This window comes from Drosophila melanogaster, chromosome 3L (assembly GCF_000001215.4).
Source record: "Drosophila melanogaster chromosome 3L".
Classification (NCBI taxonomy): domain Eukaryota; kingdom Metazoa; phylum Arthropoda; class Insecta; order Diptera; family Drosophilidae; genus Drosophila; species Drosophila melanogaster.
This window is the reverse complement of record NT_037436.4, coordinates 15,868,701-15,882,100: the sequence shown is the minus strand read 5'-3', so window position 1 is coordinate 15,882,100 and position 13,400 is coordinate 15,868,701. Positions and strand designations below refer to the sequence as shown.

At 39.8% G+C, this 13,400-nt stretch overlaps 1 protein-coding gene and 1 long non-coding RNA gene across 18 annotated transcripts in view; both read left to right on the top strand.

The window, feature by feature from the left end:
• Positions 1-13,400, top strand: part of pHCl-1 (pH-sensitive chloride channel 1) — a 50,452-nt gene that overhangs the window by 16,929 nt on the left and 20,123 nt on the right. For 9 of the 17 annotated variants that reach the window (NM_001274969.1, NM_001259853.1, NM_001259852.1 and 6 more), the window contains exons 3-5: positions 2,705-2,781; positions 11,294-12,271; positions 12,833-12,853. In NM_001274969.1, coding sequence (NP_001261898.1) covers positions 11,304-12,271; positions 12,833-12,853 — 989 coding nt within the window. In that variant the 5' untranslated portion in view covers positions 2,705-2,781; positions 11,294-11,303. The remainder of the gene's footprint in view (positions 1-2,704; positions 2,782-11,293; positions 12,272-12,832; positions 12,854-13,400) is intronic. The other 8 variants (NM_001274967.1, NM_001370026.1, NM_001274966.1 and 5 more) reach the window with 1 other exon arrangement.
• Positions 5,629-6,010, top strand: lncRNA:CR44051 (long non-coding RNA:CR44051). Its single transcript, NR_073938.1, has one exon. It is a non-coding gene; the product is annotated as a long non-coding RNA:CR44051 (long non-coding RNA).

The following is a 13,400-nucleotide window of genomic DNA, read 5'->3' as shown; positions in this document are numbered from 1 at the left end:
TTGGTTGTGTGCGAACTATATTACTTTTTTGATAGCTGCCATCTTTAGTTTGTTTAAAATTGGTATATAAATGAACTTCTATTTCATGTGTGTATCAATAAAATCAGTTTTATTATCAATCACTTGAAGTCCCTAATTTGTGCACTGTTCACAAAACCCACATTGAATTACTTTCTGCTTGACTTCGGCACTAACCACCCAACAGGGGAAAACAAATGAGTAGGCATTTCCTGGGAAATGCTATCATGCTAGCCTAAATCTAAAGCCTCAGTTGGGGGCGAATCCTCGTGGCAGGTTTTGTAAATCGTTTTGCCGGAATAAGGCCTCTACTATCTTTATACAATTATAACAAAAGCGCGACCTTTGCTCACATGTCCCTCAGTCAAAGTCCTTTTATACGACTACGAATCCTAGTCCTAGAAGTCCTGGCTCAGACTGCCTGGAAAAACGTTTCTAGGCACTAAAAATGCGTGCGTGCCTTGGTATTTTTTTTGTTTTTATCGATTTGCATATCTAAATTTAGTCAGACGACATATAATGCCATACCATACATATGTGTATATAGTGTAGGTTCGCATGCACATATGCCTATTATATATGTACTTGTGGAGGCCAGGGAGCACGACCACACGCACTAATAAATATTGCATTGTGCTACTGGCAACGGAGTCCTTTCAGTTTGAGGAGTCGTGGTTGTCGTAATTAAGGATCTTCCACCATCTGCTTATGCCAATGCCTTGGGGCTACAGTTAGAAATTTGGTGTTAGGTGTAATCATGCATTTTTACACTTGAATAAAAGTCTTTTGAAGTCGGGAAAATAAGAAGACATTATTACTTCAGACTATATAGAAAAAGATAGTAAAAGGGTATCAGGGAATATTCACCTAATTGAAGTGGACAAAATTGGTTAATATTGAAGCGAATTTTTCTGCAAATAAGGACTATATATGAAGCCTTAACTAAATTTGTTGATTATTTGTTTTTTAAATATAAATTTTTTCTAACAATTTATTTAACACCTAAACAATGTGCTTGAGTGATTTTTACATTTATTTAGCCGACTAAAGTGTACGTTGTGATTTCCAAGTGCACGTGAGAACACGACCTCAGATTGGCCGGCAAATGCCTTGGTCACCTTGAACCGTCGCCTCAGGGAGACAGAAGAATAAAGGACATCGCAGGACGCAGGTCGCAGGACGCGGAACGCTGAAAGGGGCCATGATAAATGAGCTACGTTAACTCATGTGGCAAATGTGACATGTGCTCCGGCATTTTTATTCTTTGTGTACCTGGGCTTGTGTGTGCTGATTGCCATGTGAGTCCGTGGAGAGACAAGCGCTAAAATTACCATATTACAGTCGCCCTTCCTCCGAGAATTCTTGGCCCGGATCAACGTGGCCCACTGTGGAGCTTGGCCCATCCATTCAAGCGTACTAACCGGCTTCCGAACCCAAAAGTCCGAAGTCCAGCCGGGCTAATAGGTCAGTTTAGTTGGCCGTAGCATGTGAATTATGGTTAATTTTGGCTGCCACATTGCGGAAGTTATTAACTCGTCTGATTGAACTTGGCCGTAAGTGATTTAGTACGTGTGGCCATGTGCCCCAAGTCCAAGTTGATGGCTTAAGTGTATTAAATAAGTGGGGGAATTTCAATTTTGTGTGCCCATAAACAAGTTATTGATATTGTTGGGGAAGTCTGAAAGGAAAAACCATGTAAAAAAGGCAATTAAGTTGGCACTCATTATGCATAGAGAGTGTAATGAAATTTTCAGACGGAAATTAATATTGGCTATACTTGCTGAAACGAATAAATTTGGCTATTCCATCAATGGCCAATATAGTGTTATATGTCGACAGAGCTAACCAAAAGTTTACAACCAACGCACGATTTATGATTTCAGTAAGCCATTTGTGCATTTAATCATAGAATTATTCTGCAGAAATTTATTAATATTGGGGGCTTTTGTTTATTATACCCGTGAATCATTTCGTCTCTTTTTTCTACAATTTCTTTTTAATTTTTATTAGTAGTATTGTTATAATGTGGTAGATATACGCTTGCACTCTTTCCTTAGATTTCAAGCATTACTGTGCAATATGTTGATGTTTATCCCTTATGTAGAGCTTGTTTACATCTGCTTGGGTCCGTCATAGCTTAATTATTCGATTAAGGACCTTCTCTCTGATTTTTCATTAGTTCTGCACTCTGCTTCGAGAAACTTGGCCATAATAGCCAAGGGACAGCCCCGCCCCTCTGCTGCCTGTCAAATATTTGCACAAAGCCCAAGACGCAGAAGTCCCGCCTCTGAAAAGTATGCAGCAGACAAAAGCTCATTAAGAACTCAGACACAATCCCCACTCCAGAGCACTCGACTCATTCCAGGACCACTACAACCCACTCCTGCGTCCCTGTCATATCCTCGTTGTCATCGTCATCCAGTGCCCCGCACTCCGTGTTAAGTGATTTCCATCATTTGCGCCGGAGGCACATGCTGGGGAATTCCAAGCTGATGATGCCGACAACATGAGTAGCTGGGCCTAAGTCTTAGCCCCTTCCCTTTCGCCTATGAGTCGTATGTTTAATTTTATCTAAAAGCCGTACTCCTCTGTTGTCCCGACAATGGGGAATTAATGCCAAACAATCTTGAAGTGCGAAACTCCATTTATGTATCCATTTAATAATTGGTACTTATCTTTTTTTTAGCGAACTGGCGACGTGTGCGCTTATGCAGACACAAGGCGATAGCGGATTCCATTGAACTGGCTGCCGGTTTAAATTTGGTGAGTCGAAAACTTATCCTTTCAGTCACAATGGCAGCGTTTACTTGTTCAAAGCCCCAACAGCTCAAACAGATCTCTGAATGCATTCGCTTTCAAAGAATCTCATACGGAAAATACATAAAAATAAAGTACTGGCTATAAAAAATGCAAAGCACAAACACGAAGTACCTTACAGGAAGAGAAAATACTGAATATGTTCTTAAATCAATAAGGTAAAAATGAGTAAAACAAATATTTAATTAATGCAATCATAATTGCATTAAACTGATTTTTTCTATTTGTGTTGCGAATTTGTTTGTTTTTTGTATTGAATAAGGAAGGAAAAACATTTCTTAAAGTTTGTGCCCTTCGGTAGAAATACAATTTACAAACACCTCTTCTTATGAACCCCTTGCTTTTCGCAGTGCAGCCGTGTGCATGTGTATTTGTGAAGGTGCGGGCTAGGACTTGGAAAACTTTTGTGTGTTTAATTTCCGGCTGCTTTAATACAAGTTCAGCCGGGCATGCACTTGAGGCTTGGCGAGGATTGGCGAGCCTGACGGACTCGTAAGCTCCCAAGGAGCTGCGTGTCCTGCGGCGTCGTGTCCTTGCGGCTTATGACCCGCAGATTTGTGGTCTATGGCAAAATATTTATATAGAAATTAAATAGCTTCAGAACCGGTCTTACTTTAGGGAAAGGTCAGTGAAGTGTGGCGGCTCCGACCTTAAGGAATCATTGAACTAGCGGCGAAGGAGTGGCTGGTGTGGTTGGGTACATCATTCAATTCGTGTAATTGATGTCCTTTCATGCAGATTAAGCAGATCAAATGAAACGTATACATGTATGTAATCATTGTAAGAGTTGGTAATGTGCATTTACATTTTAAAAAATAGATATTCCTTAAGCAGTTTGATCAGATTTTCAAAAAATTAATAAATATATATTGCGTATACGCACCGTTTAACGTTTTAATTATGATATTTAGCCTGATAGTTTTAAAGTTTTTGTTTGGCAATGTGTTCCCGAATGCTTAAAATTCTGGAATTAATGTTCCATATGCTACAGTACCTATGTTTTTCAAAAGATATATCTCCAGCATGTTGGAAGTGGTTCTTTATAGGACACCCCTTTTTTTATTTGACTCCCCTTTTTACAAGCCACCTGCGCTTAAACAGGTATATACATATATATATGTATATATTCCTACATATATTCAGGTATCTGGGCATATATCTGCCCCTATATAAGCAGGGCACATTGTTAGAACAAACGACCCTCGAGATATATAAATAAACTGCCTCAAGATTAGTTTAAATGGTTGGCGACGTGCCTTTGCCCTCGTTTCGCAGTTGCAGCTGCAGCTGGTAACTGCATCCTGCCAGGATGGGTGACATCCCCTAATTTCTCTTTTGCCAACGCCCCTCAGCGAGTACACTCAAAGAAGGGAGTCGGAAAATTGCCATTTCGAAAGATTAAGTTGTTTTTTAAGATTAAGAACAAAGACGATGGCAAAAATATGTCAACTGCAACGGCAGCGAAACTTTGTTCCTAAATCAATAATAATAAGTCTTATATTTAAATCGCATACTCTACACGCAGAAAAATTTGTAGGTTTTATATTACATGTTTCTTTAACGATATATATTTTATATATCTAATAGATTTAATCAGTTTTAGCTTTAAAGATTTTGTGAATGGCGTTTGCTTAATATTATTCGAGCAAATTGGTAAATCAAGAAAACTTTTATATAATTTTTAAAGATCGTCCGTCAGAATATTTTCTCAGTGTACATGTGTGTGCGTATGCGTGTGCATGTAAAGTGGCGCTTATTCTAGCACTAACAGAGGGAAACCAACACAAAAAGCTCTTTGGCGCTCGTCATGTCCACGGAAAGGGGGGGTGGTGAAAAAGGGGGGTAGGTGGTGTTGCCTAGGGGTAGGCCACATGGCATACGGGCAATGTGACCCCCCCAACAGCAGCAGCCATCCCTCTCAACACGCCCATTATGCTCATTATGTGCTTTGGTACTTGGCTCGTTTTTGTCTTTACTTTCCTCGTTTGTTGTTGCTTCTTCAACGTCTTTTCCTCATGTTTGTTTGTTTGTTTGCTTATCTTGTTTATTTGCTTTTGTGCCAAATTATTTGTCGCTGCTTGTTCGTTGTTCTTATGCTACTTGTTTTTCGAATGCTTATTGCTTTTTCCTGTCATTTTCCTTCTGGTTTTTTGTTGTTTTGTGAGGGAAACCAGAGAATTTTGATTGTCCAGATTCTATAAAGAACGGAGCACTCATGTTGTGGGTTTCAAATCCAAAACAGATTAAATGGTGTAGGCTAATAATTTTGCCCGTTACACATTTCGTAATATGTAATTCTTTAAGAACCAATTCGACTTAAAATATAAATTTTACACTTGTCGTATCGGCTGGAATTCATCTTTTGGGCCAATATCGCCGTAAGCTTCTTGCCCAGGGCGCTTGTAAAAACGGCAGAAACCACCATGCCAAAAGAGGGAAAAAGTATAAAAGGGGGCTTAAATGACAGACAGCTCCCCAGTTCTCCGAGCGAAAAACAGAGCGAAGAGCAGAGAAATGTCCAAAAAATGTCAATTTATTATGGCGAAATCAGCGCAGGACACACGCGGCCAACACGCGTGACCAGCAGCATAAGCCCACCCAACTTCCATTTTGCAACTGCCACGCCCACATCCCATTGGGGCCGTCAGCCCACCGTGAAGAATTTTCCCAACTGACTGTGTCATGTGTATAAATACTTTTTAATCTGAATTATTACGGTCTGCAAGTTTTTCTTCGCTTGATTATAATTTATTCACATAAATTTCCATGATGCATGGCATTTAAGTGGCTGCGACAGAAGCAAGAGCATTCGAAAACTCCTCCCTTCGACATTTTAGGAGGACTCTCGACGCACAAAAAACAAATCCTTGCCAAAGCCCTTTTACGAAACTGGTCATGATGGCCAGCAAAAAAAAATGTTAACCGTAAAGGACGCAGCCTCGAAAAGTTCGATCTGAAAATGGGATCAAGGGGATTGCACGATTCGATTGTTTAATTACTCAAACATTCAATGAAAGGGCAGCGAGTGGTGGCCATAAAATAAACATATTCAGCTAAAGTTAAAGTTTGGAGTCTTGTAATCTGGGGTATTTTAAATGAACCATTTAATAATTCTGATAAAAATAGATTTTTTAAAAATGTGTTTTAAGTGAAATAAACTACAACTACATACCACAGATATGTTTCTACCAAAAAAAGGTATTTAATATAAATTTCAAAACATTTAATGACAAAATCGTTTGAATCATCTACAGCTTGAGCTGGCAGCCTTAATATTCTGACCGCAATTGTGTACGCAACATTTGCGCACATGACATACTTCCGCTTCACTTAAAGGACCTGTGGTCGCGGTCATCCGTGAATATCCACCGCAATTTACTCATTCAATTTTAAATTATTTATAAAATATGCCAGCGCAACTTTTCCAAAGTGTTCAACTGAAAACATATTGCATAAGCAAGGAAGCCTGTGAAAATTCTGAAAGTCAACATGTTCGACTACCATCTGTTCGATTTTAGTTCTTATTTCCCTGGGGCGCAAAAGAAAACAAGTTGTCTCTTCTTCGACATTTCTGCATTCGATTTTCACCAGTGCTGGCCAACATCGTCATCGAGCTGACCGGAGCTTATTGTAAACAGAATGTGATACCACACAGGCAAACAAGGGAATTTCGCAACGCCCCCACATCCTCTAAGTGCACCACCACCGGCTCCACAAGCCATCCAAATTCCCATTCACACTAGCCAGTTAAACCGCAGTTCCTGCTCTATCTCCGCACGAGCGTTGCACATTTGCAGTTTGTCATTTTGGGTTAACTGTGCGCAAACGTTTGCACCGCAAACTGTCAAAATGTGCAATTAGTTTGGTTAAATGGCTCACCTCGGCGGTGAATCATAAGCATTGACAGAGGGATTTGGTTTAATATATTTAATATATTGCCATCATGTGCATATCATTAAAAGCGTTTCAATGCAACCATAACGTGTACTAGTTAATTGTCTTTAATATACTTTAAATCCACCAATATCGTGACCTTTAAACTAAATTGCAGATGCAATGAAAATCGTAAACCGCAGGAGTTGCAGAACCTTTTATTCAATTACACTTGGCTGGCATTAATTAAACGCGCACGTTCGATTATTGGAAAATTCTCGGTCTCCAACAGGTCGTCGTCGTGTGTCAACCATGTCGTCGCGTGTTCCACTTTTCCGAGCAATAAGCTGACTTAAGCCTAAACGGCTTAGCGTCCCTCTGAGTGGTTTGCATTTGCTGAGTGTCTATGTCTGCACTACCATTTTAATTGAAATGCGAATGAACTGCTGCACTCCACTTCGATCCACTCGAATCGCCGGGCCTTTCCACTCCGGATAACCACCTGCATTCCAGGATGGAATCGCTGTGCACCTGGCCACCGAGTTATTTAATTAGGCATGCCAGCATGCAGATTGCTCTTACTGCCAATTTCCAATTTCAATTTGCTGGCTGGCTGGGAAAAGTGGGTCAAGTGCCCTTCTTCAATTACCACATTTGCCAGGCCATGCAATTTTGGTATTTGCCATGACATTTTAATAACTTTTAATGCAACAGATTATGGTCCATTATGGCCAGCGGTGAACTAAGCTCATTAAATATGAATTTCATGTATGCAGTTTCAATTTGATTGAAGCACAGGACATCGATGTAAATGTAGGATGACCAGAACTAAAGGATTAACCTAATATACGACCATTAAAACACGGAGAGAATTTTGTAAAATTTATATAAGAATATATATTTTTAAAAAAAGGTATATCATCAGAAAAATTAACATGGATGGTTGTTAATGAACTGTCAAATAAAAATTCCAGAATATAATTGTAATAAAGAGTAAACTGTTAAATAAGAACGTAACATTCTTCAAATGCTATTTAGTAGGCATTTCACTTTACTTGTTAAAAGATTTTCTCTCTGTTCAGAACAATGGATAAATTCTCAATTTGTTGAGTTGTCCACATTCATAATTTGTTGAGCTGCCTTCAACACAACAATGCCCCCATTTAGCCTTTCTGGTTTGCCGCCCACAATCTTCGTATATACGTGGCTATATAGGCTACGTTAAAAGTCAGGGAATATTTTCAATGGGTTTAATCAACTTTATTTTGCTCTTGTCTTTTCTGTCACTGGAAAGTTCGTGACTTCGAACAATGGCGCCATGGCAAACACTGAAGCTCAAAAAATCGATAACAAGTTGTTTGTAATTGTTGCTCGTTGCTATTGTTGTGGGTAAAGTTTTTATTTATTTTTTTTTGTTTACTGAGCTTACCCATTGGTCTGTGACCGAGCCTTGTTCCTTTACGGCAATTTTTGAATATTTTCCTTAAAAGGTTTTTCGACAAAAGAGATTTGGGTAAATGGAATCACCTTAAAGACCTAATTCAGCAGTTTTGGTTACCTGAATCGCTTCATAATTTATAAAAGCGTTAGCAGATAATCCATTATAAAATTGAGATCGCAACTTCATTTAACTAAATTGGAATTACTCCAATTACCAACGAACTCTTTCCCACTGAACATCAGCTGTGAATTGCAATTACTCATCCCGACAAATAGTTTCGCTTCCATCAAATTTAATGGAATTTTCAATTAACTCTGGCCAGCTTCAAAAGTGTCGGACTGCCATCTAATTGGATTGCCGCTTGATTTGGGCAAAATTGCAAATTAGGGCATTAAAGCTGATCCAGCACAAAACGTGCTCGAAATGTTTGTTGGTCAGAGGGATATTAAGTATCCGACATGTGGCCACCGCAACAAAAGTGCCCGCCCAAAAAGTATGCAAATAATGTTGCTGGCAAATCCCCACAGTGTCAAAAAATTTGTAGAGGGGAGGCAAAAACTAGCAGCAAATTATTAAATTGACTGAACAAGTCGCAGTCCAACAAAATGGAGATACAAAATAAAGATTCAGATGCGGAATATGAAAAGTTGCTCCACTAAAAATATGAAAAAGTCGAGAGCGAAAAATGAAATGCACAACGAAATAGACTATAGACTAAGGCCAGAACGAGGAAAGGGACGAAGGGATGTGAAAGGATTGGTTGTGTTTCGGGTTAGTTGTTGGCTTGGGCTGTCAGTTGGCGCCGTTTCCGGCCGCCAGACGATGGCAGGATTAACTTTGGCCAAACTGCAGTCGTCGGACTCTCGAGCGCGGTTTGTGTAAATTTATGCCCCGGAAGCCATGAAGGATATCAGCGGGGAGGGCCAGGAAGGATTCAAAGGAAGCCAGTTGTGAACTGATCTATGGTCAGTCATTTTTATATCTTCTACCCTTATTTTTTTTCGCTGCTCAAAGCATTCTGCTTTGCCCGAAAAGTTTGCTCATTCAGTTAAAGTTTTGACAATTTTGGTGCAACACCACGGAAACAAATGAAAAGTCGAACACAAGCGTTTAAAATAGATTGAGGCCAATAATTGTCCTGACACATGTGGGTGAGTGAGTATAGCTATATATGTATATGTATATGCATGTGTATGGGGTCAAGGAAAACACGTATAAACTGTATCGGTAGCAATTTGTATATGGGACCCATTTACGAGCCCACTTCTTTGACTTTGCCTAGTTTCTATGCCTATTACTTTTGCTATCTACTGTCTTGGGGTTTATTTTTGTGCTTTATGGCCAAAGTCACGTAAAAATCGAATAAATGTATAATGAAGACCCTGAATACGGTGGCTAACGGATAACCCAAAGCCACTGAGTACCCGCTTTAGTGGGTTTGTCTGCGTTTTCTGCGGTTTTTCTTTGATTAAAAGTGGAAATGGGGAGAAAGACAGAGAACCGACTCACTCATGTCAAAGTTTTTCACTGGCTTTTCCATATGGTTGAGAATAAGCTGTTCGGACAATCAAGTTTAAATTGAGTGCGGTTTGCTTCCATGTTTTCTGGATTCTTAATCTGTAAACTTCTACCAACAGTATTAAAATAAAGTTTTCTTAAGCAGCTTATGCGAATTGTACAAAAGCCGATTATATTTCATTTAAAAAACATGTGTTCAAACATGCACGGCATGTGTACCAAAATAACTTATCAGACCCAAATCACTCCGTTCTCAATGGATGTCGTTTTATTCTTCAGTTTTATTTAGCCCAAAATCGGAAATTGAATTTCTAAGGTCGGTATTCATTTCACTTGGAGCAATGGCCGTTTAGGTCTTTGCATGTTGGAAAAATGTCAAAATATAGCCCAACTTGTACTTACTTGAAGACTACACATATGTACACTTTTGGTCGAAATGAAAATTGCATTCATTCCTGAGTTGGCCACAAGCTGACAACCACTGAATTGGCAACAACCGAGAGGCAGCGAAAAGACAGCCTTTGACAGGCAACAATAAAAATTCGTTTGGCCCATTGACTGCCTGACTGACATTCGTTTTTTGGTTCTGGCCTAAACCGCTTGCACTATGGTAGACCAAACTAGTTTTATCACTTTTGGCAACATTTTTCAGTTGAATTAGGGATAACAGCTTGAGACTTAGAAAGTACATACCTTGTACCTTTAATAAATGTGAAATATTACTACTAAAATTAGTTTGAGCTTGACTAGGATTTATGTATATATTATATATTATATACTATATATTATGTATCTTTATGGTAATAAAGATATATCTCATAAGAGTGGATATACACCTTATTATATTCATGCTTTAGCCTATCACGAGTCCTCAACAAGGAGACTTGTCCATGTAATTTGTGAAAACGCTGCAGTCAACTAATATCATGGAATTGTACGAAGTGCCAGCTTTTGCTTGAAATTACCTGGAAAATTAAAGTTTTCCTGTGGCAGTCGTAAATCCGTTACAGAACTCCATGTTATTTTGGCAACTGACATTTACGGCTGGGTGTGCACGCAGGTGGGCGTGGTCGTTGGGCCGAAGCAATCCAATATTGCCACATCAATCAAATCCTATATGTACCGCCGCGAGTGTTGATGCAGCCAAGTCATTGGAACGACAATCAAGTGGGTGACGATAGATTTTTATTTCAGATTGTGACGCGCGAATTGCTTTCGCCGAGGTTAATTAGTTTGGCGGGGGTGCAGTTAAATTGAAACCGCGACAAAACAGCTTTCTCATAGTATTTCTCAAAAATATTTGTGAACGGCATTTTGACAGTCGTTTACTTGTACGAATTTCTGATTATAAATATTGCACCTTACCTAATTGTTCTGACTTTTAATTATTTTATTATAAAGTATTTTCAATATTTTAAAATTCTTTCAATACGTTTGAATGTTTTAAATTAAAAAAGTACATTTTGATGGCAATAAATGTCCACATTATTTGTTTAATCTTAAATAAGAGTCAGGAAACGTAATATTACCAAAGTTATATTTTCTTTAGCAATATTTCTTAAAGTAAAGTGTATAAGATAGGAAAGTGATTGACATATCGTAAAAATAATACCCCTTTCTTTGCAGTTTTCGTAACATGGGCTGCGTCTTTGAAGCGGCCAAAGAGCAGCCCCACAAACCGAGAAGCAGGCAACTGAGGCGCAACCAATGCCGTGGAAAAGCGGAAAAAGCAGCAGCGGGGACCAGAGGCAAGGTCGCTGTCAGAGGAAACAACGACAAGCCAGCTGAGGACATCAAAATCAAGGATAACTATCAACAAAACCATAAAACGCAAACCGAAACACAAACAGAAGTAGCAGCAGTAGTAGCAATAGCAACAGACGCAGGAGCAGAAACAGAAACTGAAACAGAGGCTGAGGCCCAAAAAGAGCCAGCAACCGGGCCCGAACATCTGAAGGCGGCGGCTCAAGTGCTTTTAACGATACGGCAGGCACGTCAGGAGAACAACAAGCACAGTAGTAGTCAAGTGGCTGAAACGCACAAGGACGAAGGCGAGGACGCGTTGGCGCGGCAAGGATCCATTGTCGATACGGCGGCGGGCAGAATCGGAATCGATATTGCGGCAACAACGATTCAAGTCGCCGAGCGGCATGAGGATGGGCAGCATTGGCAGCAACACAATGTCCGCCGGCGGAGGCGCCAGCCAGATCCTGCAGCGCATCCTGCAAGCATCACCAAACTTTCGGCAATATCCCTGCATTTTCACGCCCTCGCCGCCCTAGCGAAAACGCTCCAAAAGCACGAGGACCTGAGTCCTGTCCAGGATCGCCAGCCCCTAGCGTACCGGGCGTGGCAAGAACATCCGTATGCCGAGACCCAAATGCCCGCCACCATGTCAGCGGCCATCATTGCGAATGTCGGCGCTACTGCAGCGGCCACCTCGGCAGCCGCCTTCCAGTATCTCGGCCAGCACTACAAGCACTACAGCCAGTCGATCAGCTTCTACGCCGCCTCCAGTGTGCTCCTGATGCTTTGTTATCTGACCACCGCGTCCACGGCAGCTGCCACGCAGTCGGAGACGGGTGCCCTCGACAAGCATCCCATGTGAGTGCAGGATAAATCGCATAATATCAGTACAGAGTCACGCAAAGCCAAAAGTTCGCCTTGAATTCTTTTAATTGAAATATGGACATAGAAGGAATCTAGATTCGGCAATCCGAGCTTATTTAGCATATATATTTTTGATCAGTATCAACAGCCTGATATAGTTTGTACAGGGTATCCGTTTCTCCGCCTGTCATGTGCGTCCGTTTCTAGCCTCTTAGTCCTAACGCTATCTGCTTTAAACTTTAGTATCTAAGTCGAAACGAGCAGGATCAGACTACTATATTATATAGGTGCCCTATGAACTTATCAACAATTTTGAATCGGTACTACAAGTCCTAGATTCGGGGCGAACTCGGTGAATTCATTAGAACACCCCAATTCATTTCGGAATACTGCCATTTGATTTTGTTACCTTCAACTCGCCCACACAGCCTCTCTATTTTCCCAACTATCCATCTATCTCTTCATATTTCTTTCATTCTGTATCGCCTGGCAATCCTTTTCACAACACGTACAAAAATTGTTCTATTTATTTTTTCCTTTTTGAAATTCTTTCAGTCATGGCATCGATTGGTCGAAGTAAGTTAATGCACACCTCCTTCCATCTCTAAAAAAAAAGAAATACCAAAAGCTGAGAATTATTCGGAAAAAGAGAAAACTCGAGTTTTTCGTTATCTCTCTTTCTGGAATTATTAAGTTTCGTTTTCTGCACACACTATAGTTTTTTTAGTTTATTTGATTTCCAGTTGAGGTAATTGGTTTTTCTCAGCTTCGTTCTGCTGATGTTATGCATGCAATTTGAAATAAACTTTATGAGTTGCATAAAATAAAATGCTTTGCCAACTACTTCATAGCAAGTCAACTATTTTACTCTCTCTGGATTAAGAGATAATTTTTAGAATTTCTAAAACCTAAAGGAGTTCTTAGACTCTCATTAAAGAATTTAAAAAATTGTATTATTTTAACTGCTTACCTACTTATGAGTTCTTTGATATTATACTTTAATTGTTCGGCTTAAAATCTTCCCATCTACTTGAAAACAGCACACAAAACTGTTGTACATAAAAGATTCCTTGGGAAAATAACAACTTTATATTTTGTCAATTACTAACACAAGTTAACAACA